General features: G+C 27.9%; 3 protein-coding genes across 3 annotated transcripts; all 3 read right to left on the bottom strand.

Moving 5' to 3' along the window:
* Positions 1 to 3,878: 3,878 nt before the first annotated feature.
* LOC136092215 (uncharacterized) lies at positions 3,879 to 5,157 on the bottom strand. Its single transcript, XM_065819970.1, has 2 exons — positions 4,782 to 5,157; positions 3,879 to 4,702 (listed from the first exon to the last, which is right to left on the bottom strand). Exons 1-2 carry the CDS (start codon positions 4,902 to 4,904, stop codon positions 4,016 to 4,018), a joined length of 810 nt encoding a protein of 269 aa, XP_065676042.1. The 5' UTR covers positions 4,905 to 5,157; the 3' UTR covers positions 3,879 to 4,015.
* A 69-nt stretch (positions 5,158 to 5,226) lies between these two features.
* Positions 5,227 to 7,774, bottom strand: LOC136092214 (uncharacterized). The gene is made up of 6 exons (XM_065819969.1): positions 7,408 to 7,774; positions 7,146 to 7,312; positions 6,702 to 7,025; positions 6,392 to 6,579; positions 5,953 to 6,205; positions 5,227 to 5,858 (listed from the first exon to the last, which is right to left on the bottom strand). Exons 1-6 carry the CDS (start codon positions 7,736 to 7,738, stop codon positions 5,685 to 5,687), a joined length of 1,437 nt encoding a protein of 478 aa, XP_065676041.1. The 5' UTR covers positions 7,739 to 7,774; the 3' UTR covers positions 5,227 to 5,684.
* An 11,422-nt stretch (positions 7,775 to 19,196) lies between these two features.
* Positions 19,197 to 20,621, bottom strand: LOC136091651 (xyloside xylosyltransferase 1-like). Its single transcript, XM_065819361.1, has 2 exons — positions 19,999 to 20,621; positions 19,197 to 19,855 (listed from the first exon to the last, which is right to left on the bottom strand). Exons 1-2 carry the CDS (start codon positions 20,485 to 20,487, stop codon positions 19,235 to 19,237), a joined length of 1,110 nt encoding a protein of 369 aa, XP_065675433.1. The 5' UTR covers positions 20,488 to 20,621; the 3' UTR covers positions 19,197 to 19,234.
* Positions 20,622 to 23,437: the final 2,816 nt, after the last annotated feature.

The raw sequence follows: 23,437 nt of genomic DNA, 5'->3' as shown, positions 1-23,437 counted from the left end.
TACAATTATTCCTCTCCAAAATGATGCTAAAATTTAAATTAGTCAAAGCCCCAGACACAACTCAAAAGTAAAAAATCCAGTCTTTTTTGCTTGGTGTTAGGTACAGTGAATTTTCACTGTATCTAAGAAAGCGTTTTTTGCTAAATACAGTGAAAATTCACTGTACCTAAAGAAGCGTTTTTCGCTAAATACAGTGAAAATTCACTGTACCAAACGAAGCGTTTTTGATAGATACAGTGAAAATTCACTGTACAGTGAATTTATTTCACATTTAGTTCACGATATTTATCAAAAAAGTTTGGTGTTACGTACAGTGAAAATTAATATGGAGATTTATAAAAATAATATTAAAAGTGTTACTATTTTGAAAGTTAAGGGCATAATGTTCATCGAAGCTAAGTAACATAAAAATTCACAACCTTCCCGTGAAAAACCAAAAAACAGAAACCCAAGAAATAATTTATTAATAAAACTTTATAACAAAGGCACATATTAATGAACCCAAACAGGGAGTTGTTAATAGAATGGAACTAATTAAGGAATATATCTTTGTAAATGAATTGTCGGGGATATTTTTTTACTATATATAAATATATATATATATATATTAATTTTGTTGCAGGAGTCCATTAAATACTTTTTAATAAAATTTTGATGTTCACACTTATGATGACTTGTTCACACTTATGATACTTATGGCAATGTTTGCAATTATTTTTGGCGCACTTAAGCCATTTGCACTTATGCCAGACAGTGCAACTGCATCGCACTTATACCAGTTCGCACTTTTGCCGATTTCTGCAAATTCTTATGGCGCACTTATGCTAGTTTGCAGTAATGATAGGTTTTGCAACTGCTTCAGACTTAGACCAGTTCGCACTTATTCAGCGTACCCATAAACAAATAACAGACATAATGTCTGAGACATTGTTACATAAATTTTACAATGGTTTCAAAGTATTTGTTGAAAAGTAAACTATAAAATCTGATTGAAAAAGCAAACCTATTGGCAACACTTAAAAATAAAATTAAAATTTAACTTTAAACCAAATTCTATAGCAAAATCTTTTATCTTGACTTTTAGTGGTTAATTAGAGGCTGTGAGTTGCAGTAATGAAACTAAATAATAGTCGTTTTTAACAATAGACACCAGCGGGAAGGTAAGTCAAGCTGTCTATCAACTCAAAAACATCACAACAATAACAACACAATGATTACTTCCAATAATACTACATAGCACCAGATATTTGACTTCCTCGTATAAATCTTGGATAAGCATCATAAAGATTTTAGATAAGTAAAAGTACAAAGAATTCGAGTGGATAGTTTCTGGGGATCTTAAATTATTTTCTATGATACTTGGACAGCAAGTTGGTTACACAAAATTTCCTTGTTTTTTGTGTGAATGTGATAGTCGTGATAAAGCTAATCATTGGAACAGGAAATTGTGGTCAAAAAGAACATTGAATGTTGGAGAGAAAAACGTGCACTTTGAATTTTTGGTTGATCCTAAAAAGGTTCTTCTACCACCGCTCCATATCAAACTTGGCATGATGAAGCAGTTTGTGAAGGCTTTGCTAAAAGATGGTAAGACATTAAAACACCTTTCAAGCAAGTTTCCTGGTATGTCTGAAGCAAAGCTGAAGGAGAGAGTTTTTGTTGGTTCATTTGTAAGTTATTCGAGAGTTATTGTTGGTCAGTACATTCGTACGCTAATGGAAGATAACAACTTCAAAAACATGACGAACTATGTTGAGAGGTCAGCATGGAATTCTTTTAAAGATGTAGTTACGAAGTTTACAGGGAATCAGAAGGACTCGGATTTTAAAAATATTGTAGAAAATATGTTGTGCAATTTAAAAAAATTTGGGCTGCTCAATGAGTTTAAAACTCCATTTTTTGAACTCTTATTTGGATTTTATCCCGAAAAATCTTGGTGCAGTGGGTGATGAGCAAGCTGGGAGGTTTCACCATGATATCAAAGAAATGGAGAGAAGGTATCAAGGTCTATTGGATACAAGTATGATAGGCGACTACTAATGGATGCTGCTTAAGGAAAATGTAACGTCCCACAAGAGAAAAAGCACTTAACAAAGCTTCGAAACTAAAAAAAAACAGATTTTATAAAGATTTATAGTTGTATATAACGTAAATAAAATATTTTATGACATAAGATTAATTAAATTTGTATAATTTTATGATTTTTGCAGACCTGTGTAATCAAGAGTTCACTCATTCAGAAGTTAAATTTGCGCAATTACTATATTATTTCATTATATTACCTAATTTTTACTTTTGTTATAAAAATTACTCAAAACAGTTAATTCCTAATTGTTATAAAAGTATGTACACAGGTGGGATTAACGATTATCTAAAATATTACATATACGGCTATAGCTAGATATACGATGGCTATATATGTTGCATATCCGGTTATACTATGATCCCGGATTATCCGGATATCATATCCGGTACACCCCTAATAAATAGCTACCACAAAAAGCTATAGTTCCATTAACGCTTTCTAAAATGATAAATCCTCATTACAGAGGACATAAAGTGTTGCAAAATAAGGTTTTAAAAAGAGTTAAAAAATGTATACAAAAAAGGAGTAGTCGCCACTTATAAAAACTACAAATCAATTTACCTGCTTTGTTTGATACTGCAGTTGCTGATGTAGCACTCGTTGTTGGGGCTGTTGAATAACATTGTGTAGTTTTAAGTAAACAATATACATTGAAGATATTATAACTTCCGTTTTAAAAATCAGTTTGTAGTTTTCAATTCATAGATCTTTATGGTTTCCAATATTTTCAACATAATGCAATGTTGAATATTGGGAATAATAAAGATATAACAAACTTTAAGTCTTGTACTTCGTAATGATAAAAATGCAACTTTTATCTATGCCAGACTAATTCATAACTAAATTAAAGAAAATAGTTAATTTTACAAATCTTTACAACATTGATAAAACTAATAGTTACACATTACTTATTTCCATGAGGTATATTATCATGAGTCATCCAATAAATAAAAATTAACAGGAAATCTCCAACATAAACTTCAAGTTGATTGACTTTATGGAAAGGTATAAAATCAAAAATAACTAAATTAACTGCACAGTTAAGAAATCACTTTACACAACAAACTTAAAAAATTCTTGAATGCAATATGAAAAAAAAATTAACGTTATCAAAGTTAAGCACTGAAGTAAGAACAATACCTAATAACATGTCTAAAAAATGTTATTTTAATGTTCAGACCTAGGCAGGAAGCAAGAGCTCTTGCATCATTTTTTTAGCTTTGATACATACTATGATACATTACATTATAGATTATATGATATATTATATTATAATATATCATAAAATGTATAACATAATGTATCATATGACTAAGCAAAGCTCAAATAATGACGCGATAGTTATTGCATTAATGTCGCTATAACTCTCGCTTCCCGCCGAGGCCTGATGCTCTAATAAATAGCACAGCAATTTCTAATAATAAAAGCTAATAATTTATTAAAATACCAATATTTCTAGAATTACTAACTTTAAATTAAAATTCAAAAATCTACAAAATTCAGAAATTAGAAAATTCTAAAATATGAATTAAAATAATGGCTCCCAAAGAAACAAAAATAATAATAAACTTTAATTTTTTTAAGCTAATAAATAACAAAAATCAAAAACAATAAAATGTAACTTGCAACAAAAAATATGCAGAGATCAGCAAAAGTTATTTCTACATTCAAATTTTTTCAAGAAGAAATATGAAGCTAATTGCTAATTGAAAGCTAATGTTCTTTATAATATATTAATTTATATTATGATACATTAAATAAATAAATATAAATAAATATGAAGTATGCTCCTAATAATGTAATTAGATATAAATATGCTCTTTATAATATATTAACCATTACTATAAATAATAAATAATAAATTATATCGCAACATAAATAGATATTTCAAACATGTTTTAATATTTTATGTTATGAACCTAAATTCCACTATTTCCTTACTTTACATTGAGCACAGAACCAATACCCTTTAGGTTTGCAAGATATTTGTAGACAAACATAATGTGACCAATCTAAACAATGATCACACTGAAGCCATTTTTGACTTTTTCCATCCGCCTTAGATTGCCCGCATAATTGACATGGCCATTTTTTAATGCTCACAGCTTCACATTGTTTGATAACTTCAGCCCATGCAGCCTCTTCAAAATATTGCTTAATGTCATCAAGACTTGCTCTTTTATCTGCTATCTTATTCGATAAATGCTTTAAAAATTGGCAGGTGGTAATTTTAGCACTCTCATGCAAAACCTGCTGGGCAACTGTTCTTTCTACAAACCAACAGAGACGGATATGATCTTTTTCAAAAGAACCCAACTTTTCAAATACTTTTAAAGGTTTGTCAAAAAGTCTCTGTTTGTTTTTACCTACACGGCCAGGTGGCTTCCGCTGGGGTTGCCTTAAAACTAAATTTGTATGTGGCTTTTGAGAGAATGCTTCAGATATTTCTTTATTTCTGCATTCAAGTGGGGTCGACATAAAATCTGCACTTGAAGTTGACTGAACTTCTAAAATTTCTTTTGATGATAGAACTTCTGTAGGTGTAAAACCTTCTATACAAGTATCACTTTGATCTTCTGTAGACGTAAAACCTTCAAGACAAGGATCACTTTGAAACTAAAAAAAATTTAAAAGTTTTCTTATGCATTTCTTTAATGATTCATAAACTGAAAGCATGTAAAATCCATTGACATACCATAAGTTCCCATTCACCAGAAATGCATTGTTGATTAATAGATTCTAACCAGGTAATTGCAAGTTCAAATTTTTGGGGTGGCATTTCAGAGAGCAAGGAGGCTATTGGTTGAAGGTAACTCATTGCTGTAGTAAATCTTTGCTTGGATGTGGCACAACAGAGAGGTAATGATTCTATACTTGAGGTAATATGAGATGGCGATTGGTCAAAACTTACCTGGTTTACTTCAGGATTACGTGAAATCCATCTAAATAAATCAATTATATTGTAAATAATTTCTGTAAATAGTAAATAGTGTGAAGTTGAAAAATGTTTTGAAAAACCTTTATTTCAGTGTTCACAAATTTAAATAAAAATTAAATAAAATCAATTCTTTCATTTAATTGAACTATAACAAACAGTCAATTTAGCAATAAAAAAAAGCAATTAATGTATCAAAGCATCATTGTTTGCTTTGCTTCTTAGATAACCTGAATGACAAGACAACTTGTTAAAATAACTTCTTTTATAATAAACAAAATCAGAACATTCAATAACTTGTATATTGTGTGCACATTACAATACATGTTTTGTTTACTAAATTGTAAATTGATTGTTAATCAAATAAATTTTAGTTTAGCCATCAATAACATAAGTGGATTGAAACTTAAATATGGTCATAAAGTTATATAATGAAATAATACGGACCTATATTATCCTATTCCTTTAAAAACTGCTAATATTGATTTGATCAAATGTGTTTTATTTGCATGCTTTTGTGAAAAAACGTCAATATTTATTTGTGTAATATTTATCTAAAACAGCTGTAGTCACAATATACACATACATCAACTGGAACAAGAAACCCCACAAAAAAACTAGTTTGCACCTACCTCTTGCAGCAAGATATTATAATTCACAAGGTTACCTTTTATGAATCAACTCCAGATCATTAACTGTAACATTCTTAGTTCTTAGAGCAAAAAGAACATGTGCACATGGCACTCCAAACCCTGATGCAGCATCACAGACACAAACCCAGTCTATTATGTTATAAAAAGTTGTTTGACGATGGATTACCTGTAATGAATCACTGTCCTACAAAACCATAAAGTGAATAATAATTTTTTGCAGCCTTATTGAAAATCAAACAGTAATAAAAAAAGGATTATATTCAATAAAAAGTAATAACCTCATATAAACTAAAATCAGACTTTACACTTTTGTCATACTGTTCAATGAGATGACGAAGAATAAAAGAAGAAACATGACGCGAATAAAACTTGAGTGGCTCTGGAAGTTTATTATTAACTTTAAGTTGCTGGTCAAAGTCTGCATGTTTAGATTTTTCTATTTGCACTCTATTAACCTTAAGAATTTTATCTATAAGATTTCCAGGTGACATGCGTGACAAAAGGCCAACATCTTTTAGTGTTCTATGATATCTAATCAGAATAATAATATTAATTATTCTAAAAATAATTGTAAAATAGTTAATAAAAAAATTTACTTCAAAATTTAAAAAAATTTAGTCTTCCTTTAGTAAAAAATCATGGTTTTGTTTGATGTAAAACTTTTTCTATCACAAGACTTTTCCATTAATATTATTTAAGTACTCTTAAAATAAGTACCTTTCGAGTCTGTTATTAGTATGATTGTCTAAATGCAATAGACCTTTTCTATAGTGACCCATAAACATTTCTGGTATTGTCAGCCAGTTTTCTTGAAGATACACATAGAACGTTGGGAAATTTTTTTCAATATTTAACAAGGCTTCAGTGCATGCTGCATGATTACCATAAATTAATTTCTGTGTAGCCTAAAAAAATATTTATATATAAAAGTGAATATATAGTTGCATTTTTACAATATTTTTATAAAAATATTTTCAAATAGTGAGTAAGGTAAACAACAAAAAACACTAATATTATAATTGCAAACCTTGAATAATAATTCCTGATCGTCAGTTGTAAATCTACCCTTTTTAATTTGATAAATAAAAGCTTTAGCTACATGAAAACGACAAAGAAATATTTTATTTCCTGGAAAAACGGACTGTAGACCAGATATTTCTGCTTGAGCTTTATCAATCATGAATATTGACTTATGAAAAGTTTCAATCCCGACCCATTCCTTAGCATGTGTCATTAGGAGCTGTAGATGTGACTGATCCTCACGATAAACTAAAGACTGCACTACAGGTCTCCCCATGCCAGTTTGATCCACAACAGCCATTGTGTATAATGGCATCGAGAAGTTGTTAATCTGGATATTTATAGGAAATTTATTTATAACAATTTATTAATTTTTTAAAATATCTATTGTTTTAAGGAAAAGTATAACCTTAAATGTTATGCCACACACTAAACCTAGGTTAATACAAACCTTATAGGTACCATCAAGCATGATACACTCGGGATACTTTTTTAACAATTTTATTTGTTCAGTTGTTGTCCATGAGATACACTCTACTTTTCTATCAAGATCGGCATCAATATGGGATATAACGTTCGGTAATTCCAGAACTTTAATAATTTCATCAAGAGCAGGACCTGTTTATTTGATAAGAAAAAAAATTAATCATTTAAAAAAGAGAATAACTCAAAGACATACATTTTAAAATTTAAGTTTCAACCAAAACAAAAACCTTTAAATTTCATTCTTTGCTTTATGTTATAAATATCACGAGGTCTTGTCTTTAAACCATGTCTGTTTAAATTGTCTGTTACAAGAGTAGGATTAGCACCATGAGATAGCAGAAGCATTGTCTGCTGTTCGAGAACTCCTTTTGGTTGACGTTCCGAACTATACATAAAGAATTGCTCAGGCCCATGTGGATGGTTATGAACTAAATTTTTTTTCTTAATAAAATAACTCCTTATATCTTTTTTATAGGCTACATAAATAGCCATCTTACAACCACTTGCTAGAACACTATTGTCTCGTAACCCTCTGCCTCTCTTTAAGACACTGGGCATTACTTCCCCATAATGTTTGCATATCCACCTGTAAAAGCAAACTAAAAATAAAAATAAAATGTTAAATATTTGTCTAACATTTTATTCTTAACATTTTGTTTCCTAATTGTGTATAATAATTTATTCATTTAATTTATTCAATTTTAATTTTAATAAATTTATTCAAATCAAATTATTCATAATATAATCGATTTAGCAAAAAGTAGAATTAAGCTAAACCAGGCTCATCGCTATTTTGGAACCAAAATAAAACAAATTTATTATTTATTTAAAAAAAACATCAACCTATATTTTGATTTGTTTCATGGTTATTTTTCTAAAGAAAATATAGTGCAATTTTATATTTTAAATCCTTGGTGTTTTTCTATGAACCACTGCTCCTAATATAAGCAATGAACTTTCTTAAATTCAAAGGGTCTTTTATAACATTTATTAAACTACCTATCCTCAAAATTTGAAGTAAATCTGATGTGCCCATATTAAGTTTAGGTTTCCCCAAGCAGACAAGGTATTTTTGTTAATTTGAAAATTTGAAGCATTGTTACACTGAGTTCGCATATGTAAAATTTCCGGATCACATGGTAGTTTTATTGAATTCGGATTGGTGCTCAACACTTATTTTCTTATTTCGCGTAACTTTGTATACATTACACAGCGTGGAAAATAACGGGCGGTCAACGGTCACTGACCGCCCGAAATGACTGAAATTGCTATTTTGACCTCTCAAAATGAATACTTCCCGGTCAAGGTTGATCGGTTGAAAAAAAAAAAGTTATATAACGTTTGACAAATTATCAGGATGTCTTTGAAAATGCATTTACCAAAATTTCATAAAATGTAAATCTTTGAAAAAAGCTTCTAAAGTAATTTTATAGTTTGTACGCTACTTTAAAATCGCTTTGTTTGTGAGTATTATAAATGACGTAAACTATTAAATTTTTTTGCTTCATTTATCAATACTAATTTCATTTTACTGTTGGTAAAATCCATAACTGCTTTTTTCATAAATGATCGAAGTTCTTATTTTATTATTGTTTTAATAATAATATAATGTTAACTAAGAACATTTTTTTATTCCTACATTTTATTTATATCATTTTATTTATTTTTCTAATAACTATTTGCTTCCAATCGCAATGAAAAAATTTGTTTTTTATTTTTAGTTTAATTTATCCGTAGTCAATAAAACTTACAAATTATCGACTAAGAGCCGCACAGCAAGCCCCTCTGTGATAAAAATAAATTTTTTAGATTTCAATTAGTTAAGACTTCGGAAAAAAGAAAGTTCGTATTTGAAATTGTCGAGGTTCTTTGTGTTCACCGCATTTTGGGTCAAAACATTCCGTGGGTTGACAATACAGTTGGTGAGGAAATTTTTTCTTTATGAGGAGTTTTGAACAAGTTGTCGTTTGAGTTGCTTTGTGTCTCCACGCGGTCGAAGACTCTACTTTAAAGACTCTTTGTTCGGTTGATGCTGAGTGACTGAGAAGTTAACTTAAATATTTAGATAAATTTAAAATTACCAAATGCGCAATTGCTTTTTTTTCTACTATTGAAATCTTAAAAACATATATGTTGTAATATAAAGTTTCGTATTAAGTAACATAAATAATTTCGATAGTATTTCATAAAACGATTGTCATGATTTTATTAAATACTAGTTCAGCTTCTGCCGGCGAGAGGCATTATCATTATTATCAACTAATTAACATTAGCAGTTTATAAAATGATTTTAAATGAAAATGAATGAAAGATATAAAATGATACAAATGAGATATAAAATGTGCAATCATTTTTCTTTTTCAACGTCGGTAACGACTGAAGTTCTTATTTAATTATCATTTAAAATTAATGTAACAAAGAACATTTTCTCCTTCTTTTTCATTTATTTTTCTCATAACCTTTTCCCACAATTTCCGAAGTCATAGCAATGAATGAGTTATTTTTAAATAAATTTCAAATTAACAATTGCTAATTTGCACATTTTTTATATTATTAAATTGTAAGAGAATCGTCTAACATCAACTCTTCAAAATGGAGGCGACTAATAAGAGACAAACAACACTTTCATATTTAACACAAGCAGGATCAGAATTAAAACCACCTGTTGAAAAGAAGAAAAAACTCAATAGTAGAAAATTACAGCTAACAACAGCTCAAAAATAGGTAAACACTACTCTTGCAAAATATAATGCTAATGATTGGCTAAGATATTAAATAATGGAAATTATGTTACACCATTAAAATGTACTGTATGTCGTCAGTATGCTAAACAAATTGATATTTATAAAGGGTATATGCTGGAATGGGGAAGCGATGAAGGTAGTTGTAGGATACAGCACAGTGCCGCAGTTGATCGTGCAAATGGTTTGCAACGTCAAAGAGCCTACGAATTAGCAACGAAAAGTAAAGGAATGGTTGTAAGCGAACAAAATGATAAATTAAGCAACCTGCAGAAAGAAATGCGGCAAACTGATACTTTATCGGGCCTGAAAACCATGACCACGAAAGATCTAAAGTTGAGGTAGGATACTTTATTGCCAAAGAAGAGCTTCCGCTTAGCGTATACCCTAAAATACTACGTTTGGAAGAAAATCATGGTGTAGAGTTTGGCCAAACGTATAGAAATAAAATAACTTGTGAAACTTTTATTGATTACTTTGGATTGAGTTTGTAAAATATTCTCACGAAATTAAAAACACGAAATTACTTCAGTATTTTAATTGATGCATCAACAGATGTATCCGTAAAAAGAAGCTATATTTATTATCAGTTGAAAAAGAAGCTATATTTATTATCAGTTTCGATCCTACTCCAATAAGAAAGACCGAGATGAGCGTTGAGTGTTCTTTCTTTTCTTTCTTTCTATTTCTGATCTTCAATATGGAACATATGAAGGAGTTTTCAATATAATCAGTCATTCCCTTGAATCAGAAGATATCAAAATTTTTTGAATTTAAATAAGTTGGTTTTGGTGCTGATGGCGCAGCTGTAAATAGAGGAAGTAGAACAAGTGTAAATGTATTACTTCAGAAAGAAATTCCATGGATAACTTTTGATTGGTGTGTTGCTCATTACATTGAGTTAAAGATAAGTTTGCAGAAATAAAAACGTTTAATGATGTCAATAATATCATTTTGAAAATGTATAACATTTATAAAAAATCCCCAAAAAAGTTACGACAATTAGGAAAGCTTGTTGCTACCCTTGAAGAGGATAATTCATTTGAAATTGTAGGTATTCGCCCCAAATTTACTGATGATACGTTACGTTGATGATGCTGTTACGTTATGCTGGCTTCACTGGTAGTGTAAATAATATGTTAGATGCTTGGCATAACTTAGTTGATTACACTATCAAATATTTGGCACCAGATAAAACTGAGTACCGTTAAGTATGGTATCAAATTTTTTCGAGCTCTATGAAAAAAGATTTTTTGTCCAGTTCTACTTCTTGTTGAATTGTTGTTCGTATTGCCTGTTTCGAATGGAAAGGTTGAGCGTCTTTTTTCTCTTATGTATAGAATTAAAACTGACACAAGTAATCGCTTAACTGAAAACGGCTAAATAATTTAATTCGGGTGTGCACTGATGAAACAAATAGTGAAGAATTTGATGTGAATCCTGCCATTGAATTATAGACCGAAGACATTGCGAAGGCCTACTCAAGAAAGTCTAAAAATTTATTCAAAAAAAGCAACAAAAAAACTATAAAAACATAAATTGATTTAATTAATTAATTGATTAATTGTATCGTCATCAGACGAGTCTTTAGATTTAAAATCGTCTTTCGATTAAACTTTGGATAATGAATCAGATGAAACGTATCTTTAAAAAAACATTTTTAAGTTATATAAAACTTTGTTTTTTCTACCTTACGCAATTATCATAGTAGTATTACATAAAACGATACTTGATTAAGTATTCAGTTTAAATTATTTGGATATACTATAAAAACATAAATTTTTTATTTTTATAAAAAATAGAATACAAATAAGGAATACGAGTTCGTTCAATTTAAAGTATCAAGTTATTTTTTTATTTAAAAATTTTCGTCATGCAGAATAATTACTATAATGAAAATTTAAACCAAAAAAAGATTAAAATTTTGACCGCCCAAAAATAGCAATTGACCGTCAATTTTATGTATTAGCCGGTCAGTTTGACCGCTCGACTTTGATTTCTTATTTTCCACGCTGATTACATATTTTTTTACAGATTATATACAGAGTTGTTAGTCCTAGGCCTTGATCTTGCCTTAAGCCCAAAAAATAGGTCCTTGACCTTGCAACTTTCATCCTTGGCCTTGAAACTTTTTAGCCTTGACATTTTTTTGTTTGTTTGAATACAGCAGTAAATTACTAATTTTCTGTTTATTTTAGCAAGATCTTTTTTGCCTTTAGGAAATTACAAAGTTTAAAAAGTATTACAATGAATAAAAAGTAATTACATATGAATATTTTGAAGACAATAAATTGTATGAACAATTTGTTTTTTTGAAATAAAAAAAAAATGTTCAAAGATTTTAAAATTTTCATTCAGAGTAAAATACATGTTTTTATATTTAAAAGCATTTGAATTTTTTGAAACAGGCTCGGTTATGCTTAAGCAAAAAGTTAAGAGGCTTAAAAATGTGCTTAAGCTTAAGAGCCATTTTCTGTAAGAACCAGACAATTTTCAAGAAAAAAAATACTGAAGGTCACCGTTTGGGTTCATTTTCGCATATTTGCTTTGTATAATAGATGCAATTACAAATACAAAATATATTGGTCTAAATATTTGTGATTCGGTCAGGGCGGTACTTTGAAATTCGGATAAATTTTAGTCAGTATGCTTATTTTTCATAATGTCATACTTTAAGAAGCTACAACTAGAACATTTTTTATTTTAATATATTTTATCAACTTATTTATAACAGACAGACACAAGTTAAACTAGTTAATTAAAAAATAAATATGAAAAGTTGTTCATTGTCTAGAAATCATAGCCTAAAAGTTCAATAATTGTAAAAAAGTAATAACATTAAGCAGCCAATTATTAAATAATAAAGCCAACATAGCCACATGGATTTTTTTACACCAGATGATAGCTGTGGATCTAATTTTCCATTAAAAAAATAAAAATGCGCGGGGTTGGATCGGCATCTCAAAATATAAGCCATGAAAATCAAGTTTTTGAAAAACTTTTTCTAACTTTAGACCGCTATAAAAACTAAACCCAAAAGATTTGAAAAAAATGATAAATGGAAATACGTTAATAAAAGTGTAGATTGTTATATAAAAAAAAGTATGTGTGATCTTAAATTTGAAATTATGCTTTTAATTAGTTTTAATTGCTTTCAAACAGCTATTGTTATCGTATTTTTATACATGCATTTTTATATTATGCTAATAATATAAATAATAATACAAAAATGCTTTTTACATTTTTATATTATGCTACATGCTGTGTGGAAATTATTTAATAAATTAAAAATTTTTAATTCAACAATTTTGGCATTATTGTATATCAATACAATAATTCCAAATTGTTTTTGGGGTTTTATAAAAAATATCAAGCCTATAATAATTGCTTTTAACAAATTCAAAAGCAATTGACAAAAATGATACCCACATTAATTTATTTTTGATTGCCATCAAAACAATACACTTCCTCGGTGCAATGTTATTGAGGATATTGAATAAAAAATTAATTGCTAATTACAGTATTATGGGCTTCGTTGAGTATTGAGAAACTGTATAAAAAACTCACCTTCATCGAAACACAATAAAAGTTCAAGACCGTGTATGTTGGAGAAAGGGCATTATGAGAAACGTCCAACCCGTGCAAGCACGGAAACAAGAACGCTAAAACGATGATAATGATGATGATGATATATATATACATATATATATATATATATATATATATATATATATATATATATATATATATATATATATATATATATATAATGCCCTTTCTCCAACATACACGGTCTTGAACATCTTCTTTCCTTCAATAAAGACACTATCCTGCTTCCACAAATTTGGATCCATTTCAAGCCAGCCAGATGGGATATCTAATATATTGAAAAACCTCATGATGTTTGTAGATACTAAGTCCACAAGCTTGAGTGATTGGTTGTTCAAACAACTGGGGGGCGTTTGGGAGGATTTTGATAAGAAGCACTTTTAGATTTTCTTATGCTCAAAGTTGCGTGCTGTATAAATACTTTATGGAAGGTGAACAGATAGGTAAAAAAATGAGTGGAGAAGTTACTTCATAAAGATTTTGATCACCGCCAATAATGTTACTACGCAGCAGATTAAATCTTTGTTTTCAAGATGGACCAGACAGTATAAAGCAGAGACATTAAAAAAAAACGATTGAAAAAGCAAGCAATCAGTCAACTGAAGAAGAACTGAGTGATAGAACTTATTATGACAACGATGATGGTCAAAATGCTAAAAATAACAATCAAGATGATAAAAATGAATTTGGAGTGGCAATACAAGAGCAGGTTAATGTTATAATATATTATAAAAGAATTTAAAATATAATATTGACATTGATAGCTAACTTTTAATATCAGTTTAAAATTGTTTCTGTTATCACTGCATTTTTTATTCAGGGGGATTTTGTTATCGATGAGCTAGCTGCGTATAAGAGAGACAGTTGGATGGCTGTGGAATATAATAACATATTTTACCCTAGTATAGTTACAAAGGTAATTTATTTTTATTTAATTTCTTCTGCAATACCACGTTTAAAAGTTGTTTTATTTAAATGTTGTTATTCAATTAAACAAGTTGTTTCACTGTTCAGATTGATGAGAATAGCGTAAGTGTTTCGTGCATGGAATATGTAACATGTGACAAAAACTGTTTCAAATGGCCAGCTGCAGAGAAAATCCTTAACTACAAGGAAGATAAAATTTTATGTCAAATTGTGCCACCAATTCCAATAAACCCAAGATCATATTTTACTGTGCCTGCAAGCGACTTTGATAAAGCAAACGTTATCTTAAATAGCCTACTTCTTCGTAAGAAATAAGTACAATATTTGTTATTTAATTCATTCTAACACATATTTAGTAGTTTTATATAATGTTGCAAAGCATTTACAGAATATATAAAAACAATTAAACTAAACATTCTATTTAATAAATGCATGATTATGAAATGTATTTGTAAATATTATGAAAAATATCATATTGTTATATTTTTCAAAATTATTTTTTTAAAAAGTAAGTTAAGATTGCACGTAAAATTTTTTTGTATGTTGCAGTCAACACTTTTATAAACACATTTCTAGTTACATATTTTTCAAAATCTTTGGCTTTAGTTTTTATAGCGGTCTAAAGTTAGAAAAGGTTTTTCAAAAACGTGATTTTTACGGCTTGTATTTTGAGATGCCAATGCAACGCCGCGCATTTTTATTTTTTTAATGGAAGATTAGATCCACAGCTATCATCTGTGGAAAAAAAATCCATGTGGGCTATGTTGGCTTTAATAGAAACGGCTTTTTAAAGTTTGTACTTACAATTATTGTACTTTAAGGCTATGATTTGTAGACAATGAATAACTTTTAATTTTTAATTTTTCTAGTTAAACTTGTGTCTGTCTGTTATAAATAATTTGATAAAACATATTAAAATGTTTCAGTTGTAGCTTCTTAAAGTATGACATAATGAAAAATAAGCAAATTGACTAAATTTATCTGAATTTTAAAGTACCGCCCTGGCCGAACGACAAATATTTAGACCAAAATATTTTGTATTTGTAATTGCATCTATTATACAAAGCAAATATGCTAAAATGAACTAAATCGGTGACAACTAGTATTTGCAACTGTCTGGTTCTTACAGAAAATGGCTCTTAAGCATATTTCTCAAGATATGCAATACTTTTTCTTAAGATATTGCAATACTTTTTGAAAACATGTGCGATCTTGTAAGTTTTGTAAGCGAGACACAAAAAATCTTCTGTTCTGATACATATATATATATGTTTTTGATTTATGATACATATTTTGCATAGATATTTTTACATAGATTTATGATACAGATTTTGCTTTAAATCACAAAAACTTCATTAAATAGTTTTCATGCACTTTCGAAAATCTTAGTATTAGTTGAACTGCGCTCATAAACATCTGTAATATAATACAAGCTGAGGCTCACCAATATGTTTAAATATGCTTATTTTTTTCTAAATCTGAGCCTTCATATGCTTATAAGCAATATCCTTATAAAAAAACAAACATGTATTCATTCATCGAAAAGTTTGGATTTAAAAAGTATGAAAGTTCAATAAAAAAAAAAGACATTTTTTTTTAATATTAACATCATATAATTTTAAATTTTTACGTATTTTTGTTTTTGGCTTTAATATATTTCTATTTTCAAATATATTTTCTTATTGACAACTTATGCGCATAACTTTGATTTAATTTTGAAACATGCGGATTGGTTGTTTGCAGATCGAAATGTACGTATTACCCGTGAAATACTTGGATTTGTCCTTTACCTTATCCCTGGCTTTGAAACTCTTGTCCTTGTTCTTGGCCTTGGAACTTGTGGCTTTTTTGTTTTAACATATAAAACTTTATATTTAGTTTTAAATTTTAAAATTATATATTCAATTTTATATTTTTAACAAAATTTTTGTTCACTACACTCTATGCTTTATTTTAATATATAATTTTTTAGTTAAATGACACAAATTTAGAAGAATATACTTTTTTTGGCAAAAAAAAAAAAAAAAAATTTGGGTCCAACTTTTTATAGCCTCTCCGTATTTTAAAAATCACAACTTAAAAATTCCATAACTTTTGAAATACTTGACCTACTAAGATAATATTAATACTTTTAGAAAATTCAAAATTAGAGGCATACATTTTTTTATTTTAAAATTTCAAAATTTTCTCACATCCCTATCATATATATACTTTATATGGCTGTTATATAATTTATATATTGACAATATATAAATTCTAATATATAAGTACTGTATATGCGGTAGTGGTGTAGTGGTAAGAGCGCTCGCTTTGTAAGCGAGAGGTTCGGAGTTCTTCTCCCACCACATCCCTGGAAGTACCGCGCTCAACTTAGTTTCTCCGCGCAGCGGCCTTGCTTGGCAAGTTTTGTGTTTCGGAGTTGAAGAGTTGAGAGAGAGTTGCACCACGAATAACAACTAAAAAATAAAAAACACAAAAAAATTAAAAAACCCACCCATTAAAAAACCCACCCAAAAAAACCCAGTTAAAAAAACCCAAAAAAACCCGGGTTTTTTTTGGGTTTTTAAAAAATAATATTTTATTTAAAGGATTCTCTTTGCTTGCTTTTTTTCTGCGATTTATTTATTTCAGAAAACATTTAAACATAATTATGACTAGTTAAAAGATTATTATTATTAAGAAGAGGATATGGATATGATCAGAATATAGTATTTAATAAGAATCAAAATTTTTAAAAGACATGATTTTTTTGAAATATTTCTGAAAAAATAGTTTTAGTATTTTTTACAATATACTTTCAGTGATCTCAGTGGCTTTCATCAACCATATCAAAATCAGGCCTGTGTTCTATCTTACAAATTACAAAACTTTTATTCATACAGTATTATTATTTGTGTAGCATTAAGTGTATTTAAGTTGCATATTTCGATGCAATGTGTATTTTTCAGAAAAAAATCATTATAAGAATGCCATTCGGAAGTGGAAGGAAGAAAGGATGGGAGTGGAAGGAGGTCAGTGAGATAGAAGGAGACAAAAATAGTGTTCAGTGTGACCATTGTTCAGAGAAGATTAGTGGAAAAATTGAAAGAGTTCGTATTCATTTGGAGAAGTGTAAAGAGAGAAAGAAGGACACTGATGAACAAGAACCAAGACCTGGAAGCTCAACAAGTAATATTAGCCTCAAATGAGTCAGATACTTCAATTTCCGAAGGATCTATTATGTCCAGCTCCACACCAGCAAAAAGGTTTAAAGTTTTATGAATTACCTTGTCAATGGAACCGTCAACTTTGTGAATGGTGGAGAAGTATATACCCTCTTGTATTGACCAGTATTTTAACTGTACTCCACCATTCTTTGCTGTCCATGGTAATGATACTAAAATAAAAAGTTATTACTAAAATATAATAAGTTGTAATATGTTAATGTATATATATATATATATATATATATATATATATATATATATATATATATATATATATATATATATATATATATATATATATATATTATTGCATGTTTTGGGTAGCAATATAATGAAATTGTGAGCTGTGAAAAGCCGAAATATATAGATCGACTGTCATAGAGAGAAATAGAGAGCGACAATGACTTCACTACCATCAAAGTGAGGGAAAACATGCAATGAAGTGCCAAATTGAGTGTAAGAAGTGTTGCCCTACAGTTTATCAAAACCCATAATTTATCTCACATTAAAACCAGGAAGTGCTAAAATATTTTTAAAATATAATTTTAGAATATAAATTTAGTGACTCAAATTACTGTGAAAAATTTTTTATTCTAGTTGCCAATATATTTTTGTTCAATATTTTTAATAATTTCATTGTTTAAATCAGGGATTATCTTTTTCCAGATATTGTATTTTGGATATTTTTTTCAACTTTTAGTTTTTCCTATTTCCAAAGAGTCTTTATAAATTCAAGTTTAAATAAATATTTTTGCAACATATATGTTTTTAACTTTATTTTTTTAAAAAAAATCATTACCTATAAAAAAAAAAAAAATTGGGAAAGTCTTTACTTTTTTTTGAAAAATGTTTTCCGAATATAGCAATACGTAAATGAAATACACTAAAACCTTATTGCTATATTCGGAAAAGATTTTTCAAAAAAAAGTAAAGACTTTCCCAATTTTTTTTTTATAGGTAATGATTTTTTTTGAAAAAATAAAGTTAAAAACATATATGTTGCAAAAATATTTATTTAAACTTGAATTTATAAAAGAACTTTCTGGAAATCCGGAAAACTAAAAGTTGAAAAAAATATCCGGAATTCCAGATATATCTGGAAAATAGGTCCCTGATTTAAACAATGAAATTATTAAAAATATTGAACAAAAATATATTGGCAACTAGAATAAAAAATTTTTCACAGTAATTTGAGTCACTAAATTTATATTCTAAAATTATATTTTAAAAATATTTTATGGCTAGCACTTCCTGGTTTTAATGTGAGATAAATTATGGGTTTTGATAAACTGTAGGGCAACACTTCTTACTCCAATTTGGCACTTCATTGCATGTTTTCCCTAGCTTTGATGGTAGTGAAGTCATTGTCGCTCTCTATTTCTCTCTATGACAGTCGATCTATATACTGGAGCTTTCACAGCTCACAATTTCATTATATTGCTACCCAAAACATGCAATAATATATATATATATATATATATATATATATATATATATATATATATATATATATATATATATATATATATATATATATATATATTCATTAACATATTACAACTTATTATATTTTAGTAATAACTTTCTATTTTAGTATCACAGTTACCATGGACAGCAAAGAATGGTGGAGTACAGTTAAAATACTGGTCAAATACAAGAGGGTATATACTTCTCCACCATTCACAAAGTTGACGGTTCCATTGACAAGGTAATTCATAAAACATATCTTTATGCAAAAAACTAAGTAGAGTGAAAAAATCTTGATCACCTAAATGACCACGGAAAGAAAATTTATCTGCTAAATGCTTCAGCTTCACTGGATAATCAAGATAGCTGTTGTATAATTTGCTATGTCGTAGAGAAGTTAAGTTTACCAATTTTACTCCACTATTAAATCCAGTAAGACCAAATGGAGGAGGATTACCAACAGCAGTTTTTTTATGTCTCTTTCTGTAAGCTGAAGTGATATGTCTATAAGTTGGTTGCTGCTCTCGTGCTAGCCCAAATAACTGTTCCGGACCCATTTGTAAAAATATATTATAGAGATGCCTTATATCTGTTCTTAATTCTATGTCAACATCAATCATTATAAGGTGAGTAACGTTTCTTAGAGAATTTATTCGATGAAGAGCTAATGGGATAAAGAAAAGAGATTTGCTGTAATAAGATCCAGCAGGACTACTAAATAAATCCTAAACAAAAAAAGATTGTAATACAACCTAATTTAAAATTCAACAAACAACAAAAAATACTGAACAATGGAGGTCAAAACAGTAATCTTCAGTTTATATTTAAATGTCTGCTTTAAATATAAATATTCAATTTTATTCTTTACCTGCATAACTAAAATTATTTTAGAAAGTTCTTTTGTTACTGCGTTTATGTCCAGATATTGCATTATGGGGTGCAATCGAAAGTGCTGTTTTATTTTTTTATAGATAGAAATAATTATACTTTTTGCTAACATCCAATCATTAGCATCACCAGTTATAAAAATTATAAATTCTGTATCACTTTTAGAAATGATTGATTCAAGTAAATTATAAAAGTGTCTTTGAAGCCTAATATTGTTTGTGGCATTTACAAACTGAATTAAAATATTGATTTTTTCTTTAAATATGTCCTTTGATAAACCAAAATTTATGAGGGTTTTTGCGTGTTGAAACTTTTTATCTATAAACTTAGAACTTCCTATTGTCAAGTCTTGTAGTTTAAGTGTAGAATCGGGCTCGTTTCCAAACATTTTGAATATAATACATAAGATAATGACAATGTAAAGAACCAAAGCAACAAGAATTGGTTGTATAATTTTCATACTTTTCATAAATATTTTTCAGCCAAGAAAAAGAATAATTGAAAACTGTTAATCAAACTAAATTATTTTCTAAGGTTATTAACAACATTTCAACGGTTTTATATTCCAAGATGAAAATAATAGCAGTTTAGTATACTGTGAATACTTTTAAAGAATATCTATAAATTAACAGTTAAATTAAAAAGCCTAGATAACTCAGGAAAAAAATTTAAAAATTAAAAAAATAAAATGCAGATCACGGGTCTTGTTAAATGCAATTTGAAGGGTAAACATCGGCAGAAAATAATTTTCGAAAAAACGCAATTTTTTAACGACATTGTCTTTAAAAATGCGTTGAAAAATTGATAAAATATACCGGAAAATTTCTTTCATTTAACTTTATTTTTTTTTGAAAAAGAATTTTTTTTTTTAAGGAAAATTTACCCTCTTCGATTTAAAATTTACCGGTAAATTGTTACCGGTAAATTGTATGAAAAACTTTTAAAGATTAGCCATGATAAAAAAACTTTAGAAAACTTTATTAAACTTCATAATGTCCATTTTTTATTAAAGTAAGAGCAAAACTTAATGTAATCTAAACTGAATAATATGGATATGACTAAAAATATTTTATTGTTAGCTTTCATTCCTCGTGTTATAATAACAGGAAAAAATATAAGTTTAAACAGAAACAATTTGGAAAAGTGTCATTTGCTTCTTTTAAGACCCAATTTGATATACTTTGGGAAAAAATATTTTAGGAAATATTTGGCGCTTACCATGTCATTGAGTGACTTAAGGCGTGGCATTATTTTAAAAAGTTGCGAGAAAATGCCAATTGCAAGTTGACATTTTTTTTTTGTTCTTGCACAAAAACTCCACAAAAAACGTAATGTGGAGATAATCTTTTAAAAATAATATGGATATAATCTTTTAAAAATAGTCAGATGCCTAATGAATAAAGTAAAATAAATAAAGTGCCAATCAAACGAATAAATAAAATAAGTTTGCCGAAAAGATGAATGAAAATATTATTTTATGACTGTAGGTAAGTACAGGGTAAGTTGGCGAAGTTTGGGTAGCATCGAATTTCTTGCAAACATCTTTTAGCATTAAAAAAAGAACACAATCCCTTTAGTTTTATTACATATTGTTTTAGGTTTCAGTTAATGAAATCCTTTTCCATCCAGTTACTGTTTATGCCACATCGGTTGACCAAATATTTGTAATAAAAAAGATGTTTTATGTCATTATACAAAGGTTTTTCACATAAAATGAAAATACTTTTTACACTTAACTTTTAAACTCTACTGTGCAATAATAAACTTCTTTAAAACAAGTACTGGTTCTAGCACCACTTTTTCAAATATGTTTGGAAAAGCATATATAAAAAAAAGAATTTACAAATTAAAATTTTGACCTAAAAAATCTGCACAAATTATTGAAGGCACCGTATTTCGTGCAACCTGGGGCCAATGCTCTAAACATAAAAAACGAAGTTTTTACCGTAAAAAGCGAAGAAAAAAAAAGTCCATTGCTATAAACATTCAAAAAATTCCATTTTTAAGATAAAAAGTTCGCTATTTAATCCAATGCTATAAACGAACAAGGGAATCGCTTTTTCAGATAAAAAATGCGTTTTTTCAAAAAAAACTTCAGATAGCTTTTTGATCTCTATTTTAGATATTTTCTTCGTGATTTTTAGCAGCCATTCTTTGAACAACGTTAGCGCTTCAAAATCATTGAACATTCTTTGTTTGTGTTTTTATGTAGATATTTTATAGATAAAACTGAAAAGGATTTTGGTAACTCCATAATAAACTAATTACTTAAAATCTGCATTTAATCGACTATTCAGTTCCTTGTTGTGTTTCGTTAACAATGCATGCATGTATTTAACACTCCATGCTTATTTATGTAGGTTTTCAATAGTAATTTTGGTTAATCAAATTTTTCATAATGTTTGACTAAAGAAAAGTATAAATAGTCGACAAATATGCCATATAATACACAAATACACAACAAAATAAAATGCTGTCTAAAGAACTTAAAACGTTACTAGCAATAAAGATCAGAGAAAACAAAGAGGTTTTTCTTGGAAATATGTTTTAGTTTTATGTTAGTATGTTTTTATTTTAAGTATACATTAGTATGTTTTAGTTAACAAACTATTTAAATAAAAATATGTATAACTACATTATATTTTATGTATAAGTATATATATATATATATATATATATATATATATATATATATATATATATATATATATATATATATATATATATATATATATATATATGTAAATTATGTTAGTGTATTTTACAAATAGAGTGCTCAATGTTCTCTAAAGAACAGAGCAATAATTAATTAGTAAAAAACACTTAATTAGTAAAAAACAGATAAGTTAGATAAATGTTTTTTACTAATTAATTATATATATATATATATATATATATATATATATATATATATATATATATATATATATATATATATATATATATATATATATATATATATATATATATATATATATATATATATATATATATATACATATACATACATATATATATATATATATATATATATATATATATATATATATATATATATATATATATATATATATATAAACTAATTTAAAACATCAGAAAATACGAATTCTCTCAATACTAAATAATTTATTTGAAATTTTCGCCGGATTATAGGCACCGGCATCATCAGCATATAATATAATATAATTACAAAAATTGTGACCGTTAAATAACAACAAAAATTTTTAAATTTTGACGTCACCTTTATTATGGCTTCTTTTACTTAAGTATGAAAAAAATGAAGTCCAAAAATTTGTTTTAACATATTGTCCATTGTCCAAATTCATACCACCGTACATTGGAGAATATTGATGTTTTTGTATCTCCAAGACTTCACGAACTTTTCTTTCAAATTTTTTATTCTCAACTTTAAGTGTTTC

This window comes from Hydra vulgaris, chromosome 15 (assembly GCF_038396675.1).
Source record: "Hydra vulgaris chromosome 15, alternate assembly HydraT2T_AEP".
NCBI lineage: Eukaryota > Metazoa > Cnidaria > Hydrozoa > Anthoathecata > Hydridae > Hydra > Hydra vulgaris.
The sequence above is the reverse complement of the archived record's forward strand: the minus strand, read 5'-3'. Positions and strand labels throughout refer to the sequence as shown.